Source organism: Siniperca chuatsi, linkage group LG4 (assembly GCF_020085105.1).
Source record: "Siniperca chuatsi isolate FFG_IHB_CAS linkage group LG4, ASM2008510v1, whole genome shotgun sequence".
NCBI lineage: Eukaryota > Metazoa > Chordata > Actinopteri > Centrarchiformes > Sinipercidae > Siniperca > Siniperca chuatsi.
Genome location: NC_058045.1, coordinates 29,917,551 through 29,940,774, shown reverse-complemented (window position 1 = coordinate 29,940,774; position 23,224 = coordinate 29,917,551). Strand labels below are relative to the sequence as shown.

General features: G+C 40.9%; 1 protein-coding gene across 3 annotated transcripts; it reads left to right on the top strand.

Annotated features, from left to right (window-relative positions):
- Positions 1-1,789: 1,789 nt before the first annotated feature.
- Positions 1,790-22,588, top strand: LOC122875208 (hyaluronidase-4). 3 transcript variants are annotated; one of them, XM_044194094.1, is made up of 4 exons: positions 1,795-1,947; positions 12,993-13,982; positions 16,927-17,016; positions 18,385-22,588. In XM_044194094.1, the coding sequence occupies exons 2-4, from the start codon at positions 13,026-13,028 to the stop codon at positions 18,883-18,885; spliced, it is 1,548 nt and encodes a 515-aa protein (XP_044050029.1). In that variant the 5' UTR covers positions 1,795-1,947; positions 12,993-13,025; the 3' UTR covers positions 18,886-22,588. The 3 variants fall into 3 exon arrangements, with proteins under 3 accessions (XP_044050031.1, XP_044050029.1, XP_044050030.1); XM_044194095.1 differs by lacking the exon at positions 1,795-1,947 and adding an exon at positions 8,904-9,248; XM_044194096.1 differs by lacking the exon at positions 16,927-17,016 and having other exon boundaries at positions 1,790-1,947.
- Positions 22,589-23,224: the final 636 nt, after the last annotated feature.

Below are 23,224 nucleotides of genomic sequence, written 5' to 3'. Positions count from 1 at the left end.
CTCTGCTGCATACTTATTTTGGCAACAAAATAAATAGACATATGTTGTCATGTGACCCTGATGATTTCCTGTTCTCTCTGCTACACAGATTTTCTCAGGGCTTTTTGAGTTTATGCAGTTTCACTTATTAAACTGGTTTTGAAAGGAGCAGACTCGCATGTACTATATGAGATTTCCTAATCGAATGTTTAGCAAAATTAGAGAGAAAGCATGGGTGCAAAAGTGCACGCAGTGGTGCACAACAAATGCAGTAAGTATTGTACATTTCAGGATGACTCCCCGTATCACAGGCCCTGAAGCTTCAATGCTTGTTCCCACCACTGAACTGCAAACCCAGACCTCTCAGCTCCAGCGTTGTGTATTCAGTTAGTTATACCACCTCCAAATCAGAGAATGTACCTTTAATGTTTCCAAAAAGACAGTTGTAGACCATAAAAGCTATAAAGTTACATCATATACATTGAATGCTTCTTGTTAACGAACAAAAGTCATATTTACATTCAGTGTTTCTCACCAAATGCATTGTGTGTGTCCTTGAGCCCTGATCAACATGCTGAATCTATTTCCTTCCACAGTTTGAGTTCTGCATTGCTTACATCCATGTTTACTAGCTTGGAGTCTTGCGCATTAACATGTTTCCTGGCACGTTACCGCCACCTGTAGATCAGTGGAATAATGTAAAACCATTGGCAGGAATGTGTATTGTGTCACCCGCATGCATATCTCCATGTGCATGTGCACAGAACAAGCAAAAGTACCTTTAACATTCCTCGGGTCTTTAGTGGCCCAGCACTTATACAATGCAGATTAAGCCATATATTAACCTCATCTTGCTTGTAAACCTTTTGGAACAAATCATTAACAATATACAATAAACTAATTTTTTACAATTATATATATTATCTTATATTATTTCTTATTATATTTCAGCATAGCTCGTCTTTTTGAATAGCAAACCTTCTCCCTCTTTCCAAACATTGAAATGGTATGGAGAAGTACCAAGTCAATTCAAAAAGCCTTGGGATAAGGGTAAATCAATTTCTCAAGTTGAAAGATTTTCAACTTGCAGCTCTAGAGATTTGAAAATCACACAAGTCACAATAGTTCAGTCTGAGTGCGTGGTCCCATACAAATGAATTAATAAAAATATGTTGAGCTTGACAGTTTATTCTTGACCTCGGAAACGGCTATGTCCCCTTACTAGCTTGTTCTGGGGCTTTGGTACATGGTACAACATTCTGAGTAGTTTTAGGACTTAGACTTCAAACATTTAAGGACTTTGTGCATGAACGAGAAGTTTCCCTGCACTCAAAACAGACTGAAATGTAGAAACATCAAGTTTCAAATTTAACATCTTAAAAACACAACAGTTTTAAAGTGGATCTGAATTCCCCTTCGCCTGTTCCATCCACATTAAAAAGAAGACAAGGTGGAGTTTACTCATGTAGGGTATGTAAATGTAGATGTATGTGATCACACACGCACACACACACACACACACACAAACACACACACATGTGCATGGAGATTTGTTGTTAACAACTGTGTGTTTACGTGTGTCTTCCTGTCTGACGCTGATTGAAGTGGATGAGCTGAGACTTTTCTTTCAGAGATGATCAGACCTCAGAGGAGCTCAGCAAACTCACAGGGATTTAAAACCTCTCTCTCACTCTCTCTCTTTACTGTGTGTCTCTACGTCTCTTGCCCCCCCTCCTTCTCTAATCGCTGTGTTGTGGTGGTGACGCTTTCTCCTCCCTCTCTTCTCCTCTCTGGGCTGTATATAAGTGTGGATGGCTGGCTTGTGTTTCAGACTGACAGAGGGAATGAATGCGAGCCTTTCGGACGTACGGCGCAGAGGGCCACCATGACTCCTGCGGGGACCCCGAAGAAGAGACCCCCACCTCCCCCCTGGACTGCTAATTACTGGTCGGTGTGCAGCATCTACAGGTGAGCTGTTAAACTCAGGTACCAGGTTTTCACCATCTACAGTAACTGTTGAAAGCTTGTTCCTCAAATTTTTATCAGGCTAAAAAAAAATCAAGTTTGCAGCTTATGTTTTGCTACACAAGGAGGAAAATAAAGTATATTTTTAAACCCTGAGGGACGCGGCAACCCTGGGTGTTAAAGCACGGCTTGAGCTTGAAGGGGGAGGAGGGGGTGAGTGCCCTGTCATGGCAGGAATGTTGGCCGACCCTTAACAAAACCCTCGCAGTGGTGAAAGTTTCTCTAATTTAGAAATTGGATGCACAGCAGCACATGTTTTAAGTCTCCGAGTGGTGTTTTTACCCAACAGGCATTAATGTTCTGCTCAAAAGCTGCACAATGGAGACATTAAAGGTCCCATTTAGGTGGCGTCATTTAGCAGCCACTCTTAACGATTTACAGTAAATTGTCAGAAAAGCCGACAACGCGGGAGGTCACGGTTTTCGAGGAATGTCAGCGAGAGCAGCTGGATTAAAGTTCATAACAACCAGCTACAAAAAGTTCTTTTCTGTTTATGGGAGCGTGATGTTTTTCAGTCTGCCCTCCACAGAGAGACAGAAGGTTAGAGTGTCTGGGGTTAAAGATCAAAAACTGAAGCTGGGAGTCTTGATTAGCTGACAGGATTTCAGGATTGTGCGTTCAGCTCTGCAGTTAATCTGAAGGATGCTCTGCCTTCAGGTGTTTCATTGATGAATTCTAGTGACACAGCCAGAACATCTTCCAATAAAGAGATATTGTTGTAATGATATACATTATATTGACATCTTATGATATGTATTGATATGGAGAATCAAATGTCAGGTTTTGTATCTTCACATCGCATGATAAGGAGCAGTCAAACTGTAACATTGTGGTGGTTTCAGATGAACTTTATTGATCCCCATGGATCAATCCCCATAGAGAGCCTGAATTTAGCTTTCTTTGGTAAACATCTCAGAACCAAGTCTGAGAGAAATCTAAGCAGTGTTAATTTAGAAAACAAGAAACAATTTGTGAATGAACTCCTACAAAATCTTTACAGTGATTTTCAATAATTGTATAAAAGATACATACATTGCGCAGATTAAGTCTCTTAATCCATTCAGTAACACACTGATTCACACTGTAGCCAGATCAACACCTCAGCATGCCTGATATCAGCCACTAGCCAACTATTCAGATCCTTTACTTAAGTAAAAGTAGAAATATGACAATTTTTAAATATTCTGTTCAAGTCAAAGTCCTGCATTCAGAATTCTACTTGAGTAAATGTACACAAGTATTACCATCAAAATGTATTTAAAGTATCAAAAAGTAAAAGTCCTCATTATGCAGAACAGCCTCTGTTAAATTATGAAACCCAAAGGTCCTGAAAGATATTTCTTTTATCTTTTGTGTAATCAGCTATCAGAAAACGCCTTTACTCTAATAATACATCATATTTTATAAGTTAATCATATGTTTTGTATGTAAAATCGAAGTAACTAGTAACTATACTTGTCAAATAAATGTAGTGGAGTATAAAGTACAATATTTCCCTCTGAAATGTAGTGGAGTAGAAGTATAAAGTAGCATAAAATGGAAATACTCCAATAAAGTACAAGTACCTCGTACTTAAGTACAGTACTTGAGTAAATGTACTTACTTACTTGATACTTTCCACCACTGGTATCAGCGTATATATGTCAGCTGATATAAGATATTACTGTTTGACGTCATTTAGAGCCACCATTACATGATGTGTCCACCAGAGAGCACTGATAAGATTATTTTTACAGTGTAAAATGTCGCACTCAGTACATGCTTGTTTCAAAAAACTACTTTATCAAAAATGTTTGTGTATGTTACAGTTTGTGTTTATGTAAGAAAATAAATATCGGACGATATATTATTACAGAATTTTTGAACTCCCAAATATTGACATTGGTACCTGCCTCAAAAATCCAGGATCGCTGTAGCTCTAATTCATTCATTCATGATTAATATTCTTTTTAATATTAGTGGTATCTCAATCGACAAAGAATATAAAAACATGCATGAATATTCTTGCTAAAAAGCTTCACTGAAAACATTTTTGTTCGCAGAAAACATAAAGGGTTTTCAAAAGATCAAATGTGCAACATCTTTCATTGTTTCTGCTGAAAAAAGCATCTTTCTCCACCTGCCTCCTCGATAGACGGTTTGCAGTGACATCACTTTGTCGCATGACTCCTCCACCCTCAACAGTGGCCAAACAAACCAACCAGGAAGTTGCTATGAATGGATAGAGCTCTGATATTGAGATGAAAACAAAAGGATACTCTGGAAAAAGTAAAGACCATCAGAATAAACAAAGGCAGTCAAGAGGCTAATCATGCAGCTCCCTCTGACAAATATCAGATCCTGGTTAGAAAACAGTTTTTCTGCCTCCCTTTCATTATTTTCATCTCCATCACTTCTGTCTTCTCTCTTCCTCTGAGGTCATCCATCTGTTTTCTCCATCTGACAAATCCACCCCAAAACCCAAACTCACCAATCGTCTTCGTCCTGGCAGAGTGATTTCTGGAGCCACGGCACTCACCAGGCGCTGTGATTACCTTTGGCTCTGTCGAGTGGAAAGATTTCAGCCTTGGTGGTTCCTGTTCTCCAGCTTTTGTTTTCAGGCTCTCGTGTGAGGAACATGAATCACGACCACATTCAGTCACCAGGAATATTTGTTAAAATGTTTCTCTTTGCTCTGGTTAACATGGTTCAACCAGCTTTGTGTGTGATTCATGGAAAGTCCTGATGCAGAGTCATGTTACTGAGTGTTTGAAGAGATGATGGAGGAGAGTAGCTACAGTTCAGTTTGGAGGATTTTCATGGTTCATTTTCAGTTGAAGGGCTCCTTTTGTGTGTTGAGGCCACTCTCTATAAAACACTTGAAGGAATCAGTTGGATAAACTCTTTAATACACAGTCATTAGCCTGAAGGCAAGGCTCTTTCAGTTACACTGTGCTCAGATACGCTGTTTTCACTGTATGAAGATGATAAGCTGCAGTGCATCACCATGACTGACAGCAGTTATCTGACTCAGCTTTTTACTCAGGCTACATTTACATTACAAAATCATATTTTTGTAAATGCAGAGGGTCCTGATGAGGATGCGACACACATCTGCCGAATCAGGTCGTGTCATGTTGCACTATTTGATGTCCGCGCCGCACACACAGAAGTAGCCAAGGCACGAAAGCTGCGATGTGCCCATCTAGACTAAGAATGTTAACTGCTGCTTTTCTGGATCATCAACGCTGGCCAATAGGAGAGTGGTATTTCGTGACACATGTCTTAACGCCACTAGAGTATGAGCTAACGTAGAAATAAACAGGCAATGGTGTTTTGACACGTTATACCACAGACGGTGTGTGTTGCCTTTTCTTCTGGCGCTACCAACAGGACAACATTTCCACTACACAGGAAAATTCTAAATCTACTGTTCAGAGTGTGATGAAATGTCCTGATCTCCATCCTGCTCCCCAGAGGATGAACCCTTTAGATTTTAATGACCACATGACCTTTCCTATAGGGCCACGCTCAGGACTAACTTTGCGGTTTTAGCTCCACCACTGGTAAGGCTGTCAGAATAGCTAAATCATCAGGATGTTGTTTGTTCTGTCCAAAACTTTGATATTGAGGCTGTAATAAACACTGCAGCCTCTAGGGGATGCTAGCAAGACTGCAGACTGTTAAGGGCAACACTCAACACCCACACCCATTGTTCTCCACACATCGTCATCGCAAGGGGACATACACCAACATGTGTCATTTCAATGGAACAGTGGTTCCCAACCTTTTTTGCCTTGAAGCAAAGCTGTGTCTCCCTGTGACACTGTTACTGGTTGAGAGGCCTGAGGAGATACAAGTACATATCCAGTAATTAACGAGAAAAGGGCTAGGTTAGAATGCATTTTAAAAATCCAATTTTGTGTAGCAGAATGATTGTTAATCATCTTGTGACCCTTCAGATTTATCTCGCAACCCCTTGGGTTAGAAAAGCACCCGTTTTTATCATAGTCAATCCACAGATCGACATATGTGGGTTGCTGTACCTAGGCTACTTCCTGTGTCTGTACGGTGCGTGCGGTGTATGCTACAGGGGGCGACTGACGTCAATCTTGTTTTTTTCTTTGTTATATGTCATATGTCTTTTCTCTGTGTTACATGTTTTTTTTGGTTAAATGATAGAAAAGACGTTTGAAAACGTCACCTTACACTCTGGAAACTGGACATTTTTTATGGACTAAATTAATCGAATATTGATCTATAGATTATTCATTGACACACAGATTGATTCATATATAATTCATTGCAGCCCTAGCTCTTTTATCATGAGTGTTGGCCATGCAGCTTGTATAACATGCAAGTGTAGTTTTAAGTGGAAAAGATTTGATGGTGCTTTATGCAGTGAGGTGACACGTTATATTTCTACAAAGAGCACCGCTGTTTTTTTTAATTATTTCTTTGTGCAACCATTTCATTACAACCATTTCATGGTCATTTTCTTTAGTCATGGTCATTGCAAGAAGAAGTCACAGGGATGAATTTGGACCAACTTAGAATGCTTGTTGTTAATTGAAATGGTTTCTATTAATACTACAGGCAATTCTCCATGTTTGACACAATAACAGTTTACAACAAGTACAGCGAGTTTCAACTGCTGAGTATTTTCTAAATCACACCTTCAGTTTTCAGGTTGATTTTCCTCGTTCCAGGAGACCTTTCCAGTTAATTCTATAGAACTGGAAAGGTTTTTTTTTTTTTTGTCTATATACAACTTGCAGAGACTTGAATGACATGCAGGTATCTATTTATGATTTGTAGATACAGGTCTACAGGTCTGTTACCAGACAGCAGCATGAAATGTTCAATGCTTTCATGGTGTTTAAAGCGTTTACACAGTCAGAATCAGACTGAGTGAGTAGTAATGTGACTTGGTGACGTCAGGTAGGTGGTGGAACATATTTACGTGACAGATGGCGCATGTGAGGGAATCTGTTATTCTGGCTCCTACTCCTCAGCCTTCCATCAGGGGTTCGGCTTGATTCCCAAACATCAAACCGAGGACATGCTTCTCCCTCTCCTGGCATCTCTGAAGGTGCTCAGAGTGTTCTCGTCTTTCCATCCTCTCAGAAATGCCCCCATCGAACTGTCGGCTTCATTTACTCCTGAGTTCAAAATGCTTTCTTTGGGCAGGAAATTTGCCCGTGTTCCAGGAGTAACTGGTGTGAAATGAGCTCCTGGTTGCTGAAGATGTTGAGGACGTGCGGCGGCACACTGAGCCCTACACCAAAGATAAAAGCTGGCTTTCCTTCAGTCCTCGTGTGACACATATAAGAGATCATGAACTGATCCGTTATCAGCTGTGCAGTTACAGATAACGGCGAGGTGGTGTGCCAGCATTCCTGCCTTGTATCTTCCCCATGACCTTTGCCCTGCATCGTCATTTGGTTCAGGGACACTGCTGAGAGGCCAAAAGAACCGTCTGAATTTCAGACGCTGGCAACTGTGGCTCAAATTCACCCCAATTTTCCAACAGATACACTGAAAAGTAGACAGTCCCTCTCTTTTCGTTTTGGTGAATGAGTGGAGCCATTCCACAAGAACCACAGACATCAACAAACTCTTATCTTAATCGATGCCAGACCGGCCCGCGGCTCCAAGCTCCTCTGGGTAAATAATTCACTTTGACACAAACATTAAACATTAAACATGAACTCCAGCGCGTTTAATCTGAGGCTGCTCCCTCAGTCTTTTATCGTGATAAGAACTATCGACTGGAGCACATGAAGTCTCGGTTCAGTTCAGCCTCCCAGGTGGACGCAGACTGCGGTCACAACCAAATGAACTCCTTTGATCAGACCATCTACAATGAGGCTTGTTTTGAATCCCCACCATTCTCACCTGAAACACAATGGCATTGGTCCTTTGTTCAAGCACTTTGACAAACATGTGGTTAGAGTTGAAACGAATAATGTATTAGACAGAAAATTAATCTGCAACTATTTCGACAATGGATTCATTGTTTCAGTCCTCCCTTGGTTTTGGACTTTTGGTCAAATAATCAATCAATCAATTGAGGGGACAGAAAAATGATAATTTTTCACTATTTTCTGACATTGTGTAGACACAATGATTGATCGATTAATAGAGAAAATGACTAAATCAATAATGAAAATAATCGTTAGATGCAGCCCTACTTGTGGTTATGAAAATCCTCTTTGGAAGGACAGGTGTAGACAGGTGTGTCACTGTCACTGAGCAAACGTGATTTGGTTTTCTGTAAAGTTAATGCACGTCAACGATTGGAAATAGTTGACGTACAACAAAGCATGGGACATTTTGCATCTCATTTCAGACCAACAATCACACTCGGTTTCTTTTAACCACGATCCCAATCTTTCCCTAACCTTAACTCCTCCTCCTACATTAGACCCTCCATCAACAGTGAGTATCAGTATAAGTCGTTCTAAGAGCAAGGAATTATTCAAAATGATCAAATAATTAAAGCCTTTACAGAATTATAATAACAAAATTATATATAGCAACATATATATAACCAGGTTATAATAGAAAAATGAAATCTACTCTCTGCCAGGCTTTGGATGGAAGTGATTTCAGCTCAAACTGATAACATTATCCAGTCGCGCATCCATACATTTACTGTAACGCTGCAGTACAGTCGGCTTTGAAAAATGATCTGTTTTCATTAAGTGCAGCAGTCAAATTATTTCCAAACCTACAGGGAAACACTGGCAGGAACACAAAGAAAGGGAAAGACTTTGATTCCAAACCAACATAACTCAGATAGGGAAAAGAAACAACTCCCATAAAATTACAAGAACAAAATGAAAATGCTTTATAGTACTTCTCAGAATACAACTACAAATTATTAAATGAACATGAAACGATACCTTTTTGAAAATAGATTTAGGATTTTCATCTGTACTGCTGTCTGAACTATAGATCATACACCACTGCTAACCTCATTGAACCGATGAGGTCTTTGTAAGTGTGAAACACAAAATGATCTTTGTTAAAATGATGACACCGTTACTAGGTGACTGAAAACAAAACGGCCTTGTTACCTTTTAAAAATGGTTAAATGTTCGCAATTTAACATCATTCTTAAGAACAATAATTGTAACTTATACATTTTTAAAAACATTGGTGTATGTCGCAAAAGGTAAACTTGAGCTCAGGAATCCTTGAACAGGTGGTTGCTGATATGGATTGTGAACACTGTTAACGCGTCGCTCAAGGCTCATCAGGTAAATGACAGTATACATTCTGCCATCCTACGATTTAGCATACGCTTTGTTAAGTGGCATTATTCTCCATGCTAACATGTTAGCTTATGCCTTGTAAAGTGAGAGATGACGTGAAACACTTTAACATGCACTTTAACAAACTTATGCCTCAAGCTAACTCTTAATATCTAACAATAGATTAGGATCTAACGCTTTAGCATACAGTTTGTTTAAGACAGTTGGTTGTGTGCTAACACTTTAGCATATACGTTGTTAGAAGATAGTAGGCTCTGCCATGTTAAAGCTTTGGCATACACATTATCAAGTAAGAGTTTATCAAGAAATAACCTGCAGATTAATTGAAAATGAAAATAATCATTAGTTGCAGCCCTGCAATGATAGTAGGCGTCATGCTAATGCATTAGCATACACACTGCTAGTGAAGTGACAGTGGGCTCCATGCTAATGATTTTTCATAGGCTATTTTAAGTTTTAGGGTCCCTACTAACACAACAGTATATTTTTTCTTTTAGTTTCAAATAGTGTGAAATTATTTCCAAGCGGCAACCTCTGGAGCTGAAAGATGAAGCCAACCCGGAAGTGCAGTTCCTCGAATGGCCACTTGAGGCTGGCTCCAAAAGCGAGTCAGTCCCCATAGAGCCCCATGTTAAAATACCCAACTTCACAGCAGAAATAAACATGTTGACAGCCTGGTACAAAAAACGGTTTTGGTCTCTATAGCTAATTTCTCCCTTCATGACAACTGTACAGGGCGTTTAAATTATATTAAGGCTTAAAGTTATGCATAATTAAGGACGTGGCTGCTTTAATTGACAGGTGGGTGCCCTCTCAGATGGCTTGCCGCTAGGTGGCTCAGCAACCGGGCTTCATTCGGCCCGCCTCAGCTCCACCTCTTTGCCTATTTTTGGATTAGCCGGAGTCAGGCACTGCCAAGATGGCGACTGCTGGCTCTTCAGAAACCTATGGGTGACGTCATGGACACCACGTCCATGTTCTATACAGTCTATGAACTATACATATTTGTTAACATATCCTTAAACATAAAATTTGAATTTAAATTTCATAGTTAGCTGATACAGTTAGGTGAAAGAGGTGTGAACAAGTTAACATGGCTTGCGATAAAAGTAAACAATTTAATATCCAAAGTAAAGTCAAACTTTTTGATAGAATGTTATTCAATTATTTTTGAACGTTACAATAAATAAAGTACAAGATACTTTTACAAAAGTTAAGAAGTAAGAAACCTTCAAGAATGTCAACCAGTGAGGTCAAACCTGGAGTTCACATACTAGCACATGGCTGGTAGGGTATTAAATAAACTGTTGAATCTCACTGAGTGACACAGAAAGAAATAAGACTTAAGTACAGAATTCAACCGTCTGATTGGTCTCTCTGTCTGCTCTCTGACTGGATGTCTGGTTCAACCGTCTGTATACGGGACGCACAGATACAGCAAACACTGAGACATTTGGCAGGGAAGTCTGTCATTATGGCCTGAGGCTTCAGCTCTGGTCAGAGAAGGACTAGATGTGGACAGGAAAGCAGCAGTCTGTTCGGCTGAAGTCCTCGTTCCAGTCCCTGGGTGTCAACTGACTTCCTCTCTGTGACCTCTGACCTTTGGGTGCCATGGAAATGAGCCAAGAACTATTTATTTCTCCCAGGACAGCAACAGTCAACAGATGAAAATTAAATGTTTAAATTCATTCAAGATACAATGAAACCAGTGATCCTGTGGAGGGAAACAGTTACAATTAATACAAGAACAAGTAGGGCAGAAATGTATGTATGAAAAATCAGATATGAATGAATTATATCATTATGAAGGTTTTCAAAAAAACATCAGAAATTACTGAGTAAAATAAAACCAGACTGTCAGTCTAAATTCTTGCTAGCTTCCCCTTGAAGCTACAGTGTTCATTATAGCCTCAATATGAAAGTGTTGGACAGAGCAAACAACATACGGATGAGCAGGATTTTCGTGTACAACTGGAAAGTTTGTTCTTATAGTGGCTCTAGGAGAAAAGCTCACAAACAATATTAGGAATCATCCTCTGGGGAGCAGAAATATCCACAGCTAATTTCACGCTAATCCAGCAGTTATTTTACAACAAACCGTGTCAGCCATTAACCATTAATCAATGCCAAATCATCAACACAGATGATTCATTTATGCTTCTGAAGCCTGATTTAAAAAAAAATGTTTTAAGTGACTTTAAGTAACTTTTGAATTTCTGTTTGCTCCAATCCAATTTAACTAAATCCACATGGCTTGTGCATACATTTACCCAAAAGCCTGATATTCTATATATCTATCTGTTTGTTGTATTGTAGTTTATTGTATCTCTGGATTCTGTGAAAACTGTTGGGCTCTCCAAAGAATTTTAAATAAAATTTCAACAGTTTCTTACAATAAAAGGCTGTGCAGAATGTCAGCATGCCAAATACATCCCAGATGCTTTCACAGACTTAGACATGCACAAAGCTATTGTCTCATAAAATCACATGTAAAAGTAAATGCTAAAGCTTTCACGATCCACTATTGCTCCGTAACACTCACAGACAGAGAGAATAGTAAAACAGATGTTCTGTCATATATGACAGAAGCTGTGGCCGACCAGTTTGGGGTAAATTCTCTGGAACTGTTGAGCTCATCCAGCTGTGACTTCCATAAACTCATTGAACAGCAACAATATAAAAACAGTCAGAAGGTCAAATGAAGTTGAAGAGACTTCTGCAGATGGGCTGAAACACTTCATACTGTCATTAAAAGCTTTTGGTTTAGTGTCTCTGTTCAGTGTCGCTGCTCATTCTACAGCATTGTAAAATGCTGCAGGAGACATCACGCCAGAGTGTCTTAACCCCGGGGTCGGGACCCAGCGTCAGGCCACGTGTATAGTCCAACATCCCTGGAGATTTCTCAATATAAACTTGTATATTGAATTTTTGTTTTGAAATATTCTTTAAAAAGAGCCTTAAGCCTTACTACTGCCCCTTATGCTGCAATGTTCACTACACAACAATATACGAATAGATTCTTTCAAATATTTTTGATAATTATGAAATTCTGTCCACTGATATCTCATTTGTAAGGATTCTTTCCTGATGGTGGCGCTAGAGGAAATATCAAACATTCCTAAACAACGGGAACCGTTTGAAAAGAGAGGTGAAATACTGAAAAAGTGAAGATGGGATAAAGGCTGACATACAAAGATTGTTCAAATACACCTTGACGTTGGGCGCGCGCCCTGATTCTACTTCTTCTACTGTAAACATAGTCATGTCCTGATACATCATCATTACTGCTACTCAGTTAATCGTGTTACATCCTTTTGAATACATTTGCATAAATTCCTGAAATTTCAGGCTTAAAACGGAAATGCTGTCTGTTGTCTCTGGACCAGATATGGGTGCCTCGTTAGGGGCTTCCAAAACGTATGAAATATCTGAAATATATCACCATTTGTATATGATACACTTGGGACAGAAGTATGCCAAACTCCACCCTAATCCTAATCCTATCCTTTCATGCAAAATTGTGTAACAAATGCTACCCATAGTTCAACAGATTGCAGACCTGGAGAGTGAGAAGCCACAGAATAAAGACAAAAAAATTAAATATTTACATAACCCCTGTGGTCACGAGAATCTTGAGAGCTAAAAATGACCTTGCTAGAAAAAACTCTTAAAATAACTTTTTCTCTTGCCTTCCTCCCTATGTCTCTCTCTCACACTCTCTCTCTTCAGGATGATTGACAGCTGCTCCACCTGAACCTCAGGATGCCTGTGGTGCCAGTGGGCGGGGCATCCTCTTCCCACCACGTCGTACCTGTCGCCCTCACTTGCTCCTGGATGCTCCTGCTCTTCCACGCCGCCTTTGGTCAGAAACCAGCTAAGCTGCCGCTGATTGGCCGGAAGCCCTTCATCGCCGCCTGGAACGCCCCGCTCGACATGTGCACCATCAAGTACAACGTCACCACCAACCTTGACCGCCTCTTCCACATTCAGGGGAGCCCGCGTGCTGATTGGACAGGCCAGAACGTCACCATCTTCTACGCCAACCGGCTGGGCTACTACCCCTACTACACACCGCAGGGCGTTGCTGTGCATGGCGGCCTTCCGCAGAACTGCAGCCTGGACCAGCACCTGTTCAAGGCCTACCAGGACATTAACCACTTCATCCCCGCAGAGGACTTCCGTGGCCTGGCTGTCATTGACTGGGAGTTCTGGCGGCCTCAGTGGAACCGTAACTGGCACAAGAAGGACATCTACCGGCGCAAGTCCAGGGAGTTGACCGCCAAGGCATACGTCAATGTGACGGCGGCACAGGTGGAGGAGCTGGCACGGCGGCGGTTTGAGAAGAGCGCCAGGGCATTCATGCAGAGGACTATCCAGCTGGGGACACGCCTTCGCCCCAATGCCCTCTGGGGTTTCTATCTCTACCCCGACTGCCACAACTACAACCTGCATGAGCAGAACTACACAGGCTTCTGCCCCCTGCTGGAGAGGCTGAGGAACGACGAGCTGCTGTGGCTGTGGAACAGCAGCACGGCGCTCTTCCCCTCTGTGGCGATCAGGAAAAGTCACACCAACAGCATCAGCAACCTGCACTTCTCCCAGCATAGGATCCGAGAGTCGCTCCGCGTCGCCTCGCTGACCTCCAAAGAGTACGACCTCCCCACCTACGTGTACCTGCGGCTGGGCTACCGAGACGAGGCCCTGGCCTTCCTCACAGCAGTAAGAGCAAAGTTTATCACAGCAATGCAGTTGTTTTACTGTGAGTTCAGTATTAAGCATGTGATTTATATACTCAGCTCTGGTTGGACAGTTATTTACTCCAGTTGCCATATTGGCCCATGACGAAGTAGTTCATTTCCCATGCATTGTAGCAAGCCCTGTTTTATAATAATAATAATAATACTTTATTTATGGAGCACTTATCGAAACAAAGTACAAAGTGCTTCACAACAAGAGAAATAAAATACCACAGTGAATGATGAAATATATAGAAATAAAGTACATAAAATAAACAGCCAGTTCAGGTAAGATGAGGATCTGCTTTCAGATAAAAATATGTTTTGAGAAGAGACTTAAAAAAAGACACTGACTCAGACAACCTCATTTCTTCGGGCAAGTTGTTCCAGAGCCTCGGGGCCCTGAGAGCAAAAGCTCTGTCCCCCTTAGTTTTCATCCTGGACTCAGGAACAGACAGGAGACCCCTGCCCGAAGATCTCAGACTACATAATGGTTCATAAGGGATTAAAATGTCTAAAATTTAGTCTGGAGCCATAAAGAGCCTTAAAAGTAATCAACAAGATCTTAAAATCAATCCTGAAACAAACAGGGAGCCGATGTAAAGAGGCTGAAACAGGTGTGACGTGGTCGAACCTCTTGGTCCTGGTTTACAGCCGAGCAGCTGAGTTCTGTACAGTCTGCAGTCGTTTCAAAGTTCTTTGATTAAGACAAGTGAACAGGCTGTTACAATAATCGCGGCGTGAGGAGATAAAAGCATGTATTATGTTGAATGTGGAAGCCGTTTGCAGCGACGATCTACTTGTTTCCCACCTTCGTCTGAAGTGCTTTTACATGGTTAAGTTGGAGCTAACAGCTCAGCGGCTAACAGCTACAGCTCCATATTGCGCAGCTGTATTCTCTGAGCCACATCCACTTTTTTAGCAACCCAGTCAAACCTAAAGCATCTCACTCAAATCTCTCTCGTAACCATACCCTGCCCAATTGTGTACCAAAAAAAAAAGACCTGACCTCAATTCTGAGTGGGAAAAAAATCCTGATTCTCATTTAGTCGAGAATCGCGCAGCCCTACATGCAAGGATAGTTAGTACTCACAAGCCCATGGGATGTCACCAGCAGCATGAGCAACAGAGAGACGAAGACGGGGTGAGGAATGGTGGGGAAAGGCTGAGTGTATACAGTATACCTTTGTTTATAGTAATGCCATCTGTATATAATGTCCATAGTACCACTTGTAAAATATTTTCATAATATTGCTCTATCCTGCATTTATGCACACACTTCACATCCTGCACATGCTTATTGCACTTCTGGTTAGACCTAAACTGCATTCCGTTGCCTTGTACTTGTACATGTGTAATGACAATAAAGTTGAATCTAATCTATTCTAATCTAATGTTAACTCAAATTATGGACATTTTCACAACAGCGCTGACGCCTGAGCTTCTGATGAACCTTTCCGCTCCGCTACCTTTACAACAACAGGTGAACACAATACAAGAAGCGTCAAGATGGACAACCTTATGTTATCTAAGTTAAATTTTAAGATAACCTCATTTGCTTCTGTTTTATTATGATTTATTATTAATTGCAAGTTTCAAACAGTACAGTGAAGACAGGGAATAACTTCAAATATTCAAATATTTACAACATAGCAATATCCTCAGAAAGACAACATGGAGGCAAAAGAGTTATGGCGAGGCTTAAAATTTGTAAAAGGGGCTACAACTTTACAGTTTAATTATAATCAATGACGTCTGGACTTTAGTTCACAGTAATCTGTGTCTCACTAGAAGGATGAAGGCAGCATCTTCTGCTATCCAGCGATGTAGAGGAGGTTAAACACAACTAAATTTACTAACCAGTGGTAAGATCGTATACTTAAGTAAATGTAGCAATGCCACAGTGTAGAAATACTAAGTTGCAAGTAAAAGTCCTGCATTCAAAATTGCACTTAAGTACACAACTTGTGTAAATGTACTTAGTTACTTCCCACCACTGTTACTTAACCACCTTTCATTTTTAGATAAGTGTATTGTGGAGAAGCTTCATAAGCCATAGTATCAAACTAATGCAACTTATTATTAAAGACACTACAACAAATACAAATCTCTGACATTAAGATGTTCTTTTCTTCACAACACTGGCTGTTTGCACCGACTGAAGGTCAGAGTTTACTTTCTGAATTTATTCACTACTGCCCTCTCATGGAGATCCACAGAAAAGCAGCTCAGAGTCACCAAATACAAACTTAGAGTGCTGTGGCTTCCTTGTTCTACCTGAACTACACTACCATCAGCAATACCAGAGGGAGTCTCTTGCCTTCTAGTCTGCAGATTAATTGAGGAGTTTTAGAAATAACCTTCGAAATATCTCAGTCACTGAGGTATAAGGTAGCAAGAAACAAACAAAAAGCCCTCACAATTCTGGACAAAAGGTGGATATTTGTTTCTTTAATTTAGAAAAAGGCTTATTTGAAAAATACCTCAGTTCTTCTTCGCTTGATCTTGAACAGATTAAAGTGCCATCTGGTGGCTCTTTGCTCCACCTAACTTTTCTCTCTGGTCACGCACATTAAATGTCTTTCCAAATTCATAATACAAATGATCATTATGTACTGTGTTCCATGTGATCGAAAGGATCCATTCTCAAAAGCAGCATGTCATTTTTGTTTTGTTTGATAATTTAACAGCTTTTTGGTTCGTTAAAATCCCTTCTTGCTCTTCCACTTGTCCCTAAATGAGTTCCCTTAATGTTTTGGAATCAAGAGATAAAAGTTCATAAAAGTAAATGTTCGCCTCTCTCAAAGCTTTGAACGTTCACTGGGCCTGGTGTTGTTTAAGTAACGTGTCTTAGATGATTTTATATGTGTGTTAGTGACGGAGGCAGACCATGTGATGTGACTTCTGTACCTGTGTGTTTCCTGCAGAAAGACTTGATCCACACTATCGGCGAGTGTGCTGCTCTGGGAGCTGCAGGATTCGTCATTTGGGGAGACTTGAACTTGACCTCGTCCAGGGTGGGTGTCCTCTACCCTTTGTCAAAAAGCCCCCAAAATCTTTATCGCCTCTTACTTTCTGTAAAACCAACAGATGGAAAGGATCCCCTGACTCCCTCTGCCAGCTAATGATTCACAAAGAATATTGAAATACAGGTCATACGTGTTGTTGTGGCAGAAGATCTGCTGACAGACGTTTCCTTTTGTTCTAATTTGTGCCGTTGAGACAGATGAAGTCTGACTGTGTACTTTCATGTTAAAAACATTCTTTTCTCAAGCTTCTCGGTTTGTTTTGGACCCCAAACAAACCACAGCAGTAAATATAGTCAGACAATAGAAAGTTGACATCATGTGGTCGCTGTGTGTTGTGAAACCACTCTGACATTTGGAAAACTATAATGCACATGTTTTTACAGCCTGCAGTGATCCTATCTGCATGGAAAAGGGTTCATCCCAACAGCATTTGACAGGCAGAACTACCAGAATCTTAGAGGGTGTTCTTCTATGAATTTGCAGCTACAAAAATGTGCAATATTTTTCTGTGCATATCTGTTATCCCTCAACCTGGCCCGCCTTAACTCTTAAAACTTGCTGTATCAGCTTGGTTTGGACAATCTTAGCTAGCTGCCAAAACTGATGTCAACCGTCATTATCTCGGTACTAACTCTGGATCTTTTACTGTCAGTCACTGGGACACTTACACACTTAAAGCTGCATTCATTGATTTTTCTGGCCACCAGGTGGCAGACAAACTCAAAAGCTCTGGTTTGGTCTCCACCAACTCCTGAGAAAAGTACCTGGCTCTTTAGCTGTTAGATGTTCAACTTTCCTCACCAGCTCGTCTCTAACTGTGTCTGTCTGCTGTTTGCTGCTGGGCAGGTAGTGCACAGTGGGTTTATCAGAGCTTGGTTGATGAAAACAGCTGCCTGCTGCTGGAAACACTGAGACTGAACACTAAATGTGCAGTCAAACAAAAACTATGAGCTAAAAGAAAGTGAATACTGGATTTTATTCATCAAGTGGACACAAATATGACTCCATGATTATGATGCTCTGTGTCTGCTGGATGTGGAAGTATGCAGCTGTTTGCAAACATGTTAGCCACAACTACTTTATAAGCTGATGATGTTGTTGTTTACACTTGTTCTGTTGCCTCCAAGTGGCCAAAAATCAATTAATGCAGCTTTAATCAAAATAATTTAACTATCCAACTAAAGACAACCCAACCAACAGTTGTCATTGCTGTTTTGTCATTTGGCATAAAAATTCACATCAGTGTTACGATAAATTGAGCCCTCGCTTTTTTGGAAGACATCACTTGAAAATGTGGATGGTGTTTCATACGAATCGCCAAAGGGAATCACATCATGTGTCGTTTTGTTTCCACAGCATAACTGCACCAAGGTGAAATCCTTCCTGAGACACCGCCTTGGCCGGTACATCACCAACGTGACACGAGCAGCCGAGGTCTGTAGCGACTTCCTGTGCCAGGGGAACGGCCGCTGCGTCCGCCGGGACCCCCTCGCCCGCCATTACCTCCACCTGAGCGCCAAGAGTTACCACATCCAGCCCTCCGTTGATGGGCACTTTGCCGTCACTGGGTGGCACTCACAGCACGAGCTGCAGCTGCTGACTGAGAGGTTTCGCTGCCACTGCTACGAAGGCCACGAGGGAGAGAGCTGTGACAGCATCAACAAAGTGAGGGAGGATGACGGGCCGTGGAGGAAGGAGGAGAAGGACGAGCAGGAGAGGCGGAGGGCGGAGTGGGAGGACGAGCAGGATATACAGGAGGAGGGAGGGGAGAGTGAGGCAACACTGACCGGGTACAGCCTTCACCTGATGTTGTTGATGCTCCTGTTGAACTTATCATTAGTAAAGACAGTCGTATGATGCACTCTGACAAAAGGAGCAGTCATTTTTCAACACAGCTGTGTACAGATGTTACTTTTCAACACACAGACAGTAGGATATTTTTGATTTAAGATGGAGACGAACTGGTCTTTGGCTGAATTTGAATCCAGGATGTTACTGTTTCACCCCGTTTAAAAGACTTACCAAATGCTGATCAGTGAATCTAGTGATAGTTTTTTACTAAACAATTATCATTTTGGCCTGGTTCCAGACCACTGGATCACTGCCCACATCTTTAGATTAGTTCAGTGATTCAAATAGGTCTGATGTTGTGCTCATTAACGGCTGTTTCCCTGGCTGGATGAGATGTTTGCAGCTGTACAGGTAGCCTAGTTGTAAGATGACTTAAAGGAATAAAAACTTGAATTGACATATTTCTTTGATCGACATGACAGCCAACATGAAAGCAATGTCAGAATGACTAATGAAGCAAAAAAAAACCAAAATGCTAATTCAGTCTGAATATCAGGCTATAATCATTTAGCCTTTTAAAATGTCAAATAAAACCAAATGTTCATCTTTAGTTCCCAGAGTCCAAAGCGATTCTTCAAACTGCTTGTTTACTCTGTTACTGCTTGATTAGTTTTGCTGGTATTTGGTCACAAACCAAAGTATTTCACAAACTGGAATTTTGACCTGATGATGGCGCTAGACGGAAACGTCAGGGGATTCCCAAAGTTATTACAGTTCATCCTGAGGGGGGCTGGTGTGTGTAGCAAATTTCAGGGGTCATGGGATCACCAAAGTCAGTAGAGTTTATCCTCTGGGAAGCGTAAATGTCTGTTCAAAATGTCATGGTAATCCACTAGTGAACATTAGAGTAACTTCAGCTGATCGACACACTGATCACACACATTAGCGCTCAGCTGAGGTCGCTGCTGAGTGGAAGAGAAACTTTTAAAATGAATGGTGTTCAATGTGAAATGAAAACGAAGCCTTTTTTCTCTGAGAGCTGCTGTGTTGAAAAGTAACGTGTAAAAACATGACACTTTCTTCTTAAGGAGTGTGATGGCCCTTTACATGACACAGAGGTTTGGTTAATTGTAATACTTCTGCAACCATCTGCACTGCCTCTTTTGCCAACAACTGCATCAGTTCTTCCAGGAATGTTAATTAGTAAATGTACATACTGTTTGTTAAACTGTTACACTCAGTAAAGAGAAGGTTTGACATGATGATCATCCAGTGCCACTGCAGAGCCGAGGACTGGATAGGACATGATCCATGTTTTTAACTCTTAAAGCTTCACAGTTCAATAGAATCACAGTCAAATCTGGCTCACTGCAGGGCGATCCTACAGTTAGTTTTGTGGAGACACAACAGCCAAGCTTTTCAATGGAAACCAAAGGGTGCTAATACTACCACACAGCCATATATAGGAAAATGATCACTAACACACAACTGGTCAGTTGTGTTTTTTGAAGACATCCATTAAGAATTGCTGTTAGTTTATTTCTAATGGCATGAAACGTGTTTTTTCTGTCAACAATAAGCTGTTGTTATGTTACTTGACATTATACATTGTGTGTATTTTTTGTACTGTTGCTTACATTATACTCGCCTCATATTTGAGCCTGTTGGGACGTGGCGTGCACATGCTGTAGGTGCTATTGATTTCAAAATATTATGTATCTGTATCTTTTCTATATAGATATAAGTACAAGTATAGAGGATCAGGTTTGCTTTTCTGTGACTATGTAGAGGTTGATGTTACTACATCTCTCAGTTCAACAGACTGTGTTTAGTTTTTGATGATATCTCATCTTGTTGTGTCTGAGTGGACCAAGCAGTTATATCTCTGTCTTTGAAGCTGATGTACAGTACTGTAGGTATGACAAAACACTGAACAGGATGTAAAAGAGCACATACTGTATCTGAATACATGACTCAGTGGCTATCTGTGGTTCTATGGTTCAGCAACGCCTACTTCTTGCCAAAGTTGGTGGTTTCAGTTCAAACCAAAGTTGGAACATAGAGCAGTAAATAAAGTGTTAAAGAATAATCTCCTGCAAAAATATGACTGGAAGCAGAAAGCTGACTGAAGGCTAAATGCAGGTTCCTTGAGTCTAATAATGTGTACCTGATGTAAAAAGAAGGCAAGGCAGTCTTCTTAAACCTGACATGGACCCGAACAGATCAGAATCCAGAAAAACTGTTCTTACCGGTTTGTTGAAGCCTCCAGTTAGTTTGAAATTCTTGGCCTGTCTCTTTCTCGGTCTTGATTGGTTTTTACCTGGTCCATTCCAAGCTTAACCCTACCGAGCAGTTGACAAAACAAGCGCCATCATCCATTTTCCTCGCTTGTTGTGGAGCTTTCAACCTTCATCAGCAGATAAAGTTTGCTTGGTTGTCGTAAAACTGTAGATGTTAAAACTTTCATTACTCTGATCACGTTTAGGACTTCATTGATGCTACCGACTACATCAGAATGTAAACAACATTCACTTTCTAACCTGGTATCCCCGTTCTCCCGGAACATATATTGCCAGGGTTTTGATTTTTTTATTCTACTTCCGCTAGGACTGGAGTGTAGAGTCACAAAACTCTGGGAATTCAGAGACGCACAAAACAAACTTTTCCAGCATTCGTTTCTAGTACTGTAAAATCGGTGCCGTCATACCTTCCACCTCCCATCAGTCACAGAATCCCACTGGACGCACGTTGTGGAGGTCTGTGGATTGTGGGCCAAAGTTCAATTTAGTTGAACATTTGGTGCAAAAGACCTGCTGGGAAGAAGGTCAGGGTGGATGGTTGATTGTACACACAGATTGTGTGACAGTTTTCTTTTAACCATAACCGCAATCTTTCTCCAACCTTAACCAAGTAGTTTTAGTGACCTAAACTTTGCCAAACACTAACCATAGAAGCGGCAGAGCAGAAAACAGTTATATGAATCATTGTAATAGTTTTGGAAGACACTGCCAAATAATTTTGTCGTCAGATCAGAAGAAGCTCATGTCTGTTGTTTTGGAGGGCAAAGACAAATGACGTGTTGTGGTTTAGTTTGATGGACGTGTTGACTTCAGGATAAACGCAGTTCTGTTTGCTCACACTGACATTTTCAACTAGCGCAAATGTGTCTTCTCAACTCAATTCGTGCCACCTAGAGGAAGTCCGTTTCCACTTGTGTCTTTTCATATACTTTGTACACAATCGCACCACTCCTAAAATTCTCTTTGCTCTCAGTCTGATCACGCCTTTGTGTTTCTCCCAGTAAACAGCAGGATTGATTTTTCTGTGGCAGCTGCACACTCATTCATTTTAACGCACATTCAAGTTTTTAATTTGTTGCAGACTGTTCTGTGGTCCAATCACAGACCAGTGACCTGGAGCATTTTATGGTAAACCAAATCCAGGACCTGAGACCTGGTTCGGGTCGGGTCATCCCAAAGATGTCTAATGAAGGTTGAGTCTCGGTAACTTTCTGGTCTTTAAAGTTAAACATGTAGCATCTGTAACAAGTCTCTGTACCAGTATTAATCAGCACTTCCATCTCAAACAAGCCTTCAGGTGAAGTTCAGGTCTGAAGAGTTTCACTTCACTCATCATGATGCATTAACTGTTTCCTGCATTTACTGTGTTTTTTTTCCTTAGGATTGTAAACCAAATATGCAACAAGGACTATGCAATGCGAAAAATGTTACCTGAATGTAAATGCACTGCAAATAAAGAGTTTTCTTCAGTTCTCCTGTGTTGTGTATTTTTTTCTGTGCACATAAAGAGAGGATTTCAGCGGAGCTGTTGGCAGCCATGTTGGATAGTCAGAGAAACAACTTCCACTGTGTGCAACATGTGCATGCCATGTATAATTAGTGTCAGAGCCTCGCAGTGGCACTAGTGTGTCTGCAGACTTCTTTGTAAAATATGTCCTGAAGGGGGGACAGAAATGGAAAACATCCTCAAATAAACCTCAAAGTCACATCAAAGCAACAAATGAAATGATGCACATGAAAAATATCACACGCCCGAAAACCTGAGAGTGTTTCATCTGAGGAAAACAAGTCAAATGCAGGTACTGGTCGACAGTACAGACACTAGCCACATAATTTATTCCTAAAGTGAAAACATTCGATACGTGATATGGGGAAGGGAAGTCCTCTGATTAGCTTTTGAATATTTCTTGGACAAATAAAAGTGCTTTAAAGGTTTTTGCCTTTAAAACTTTAAACCTTTTTTAAGATCAGTCATTAAAACAAAAGTGAACAAAAGGGTGATCAAATAATCACTGATGAGTCACTGGTGTGGATCAACAACCCTGACAACATAGTTTTGTGAAATGAGGCAACGCTGGCCCAAGCCCGGGCCCCTACGTCCAAAA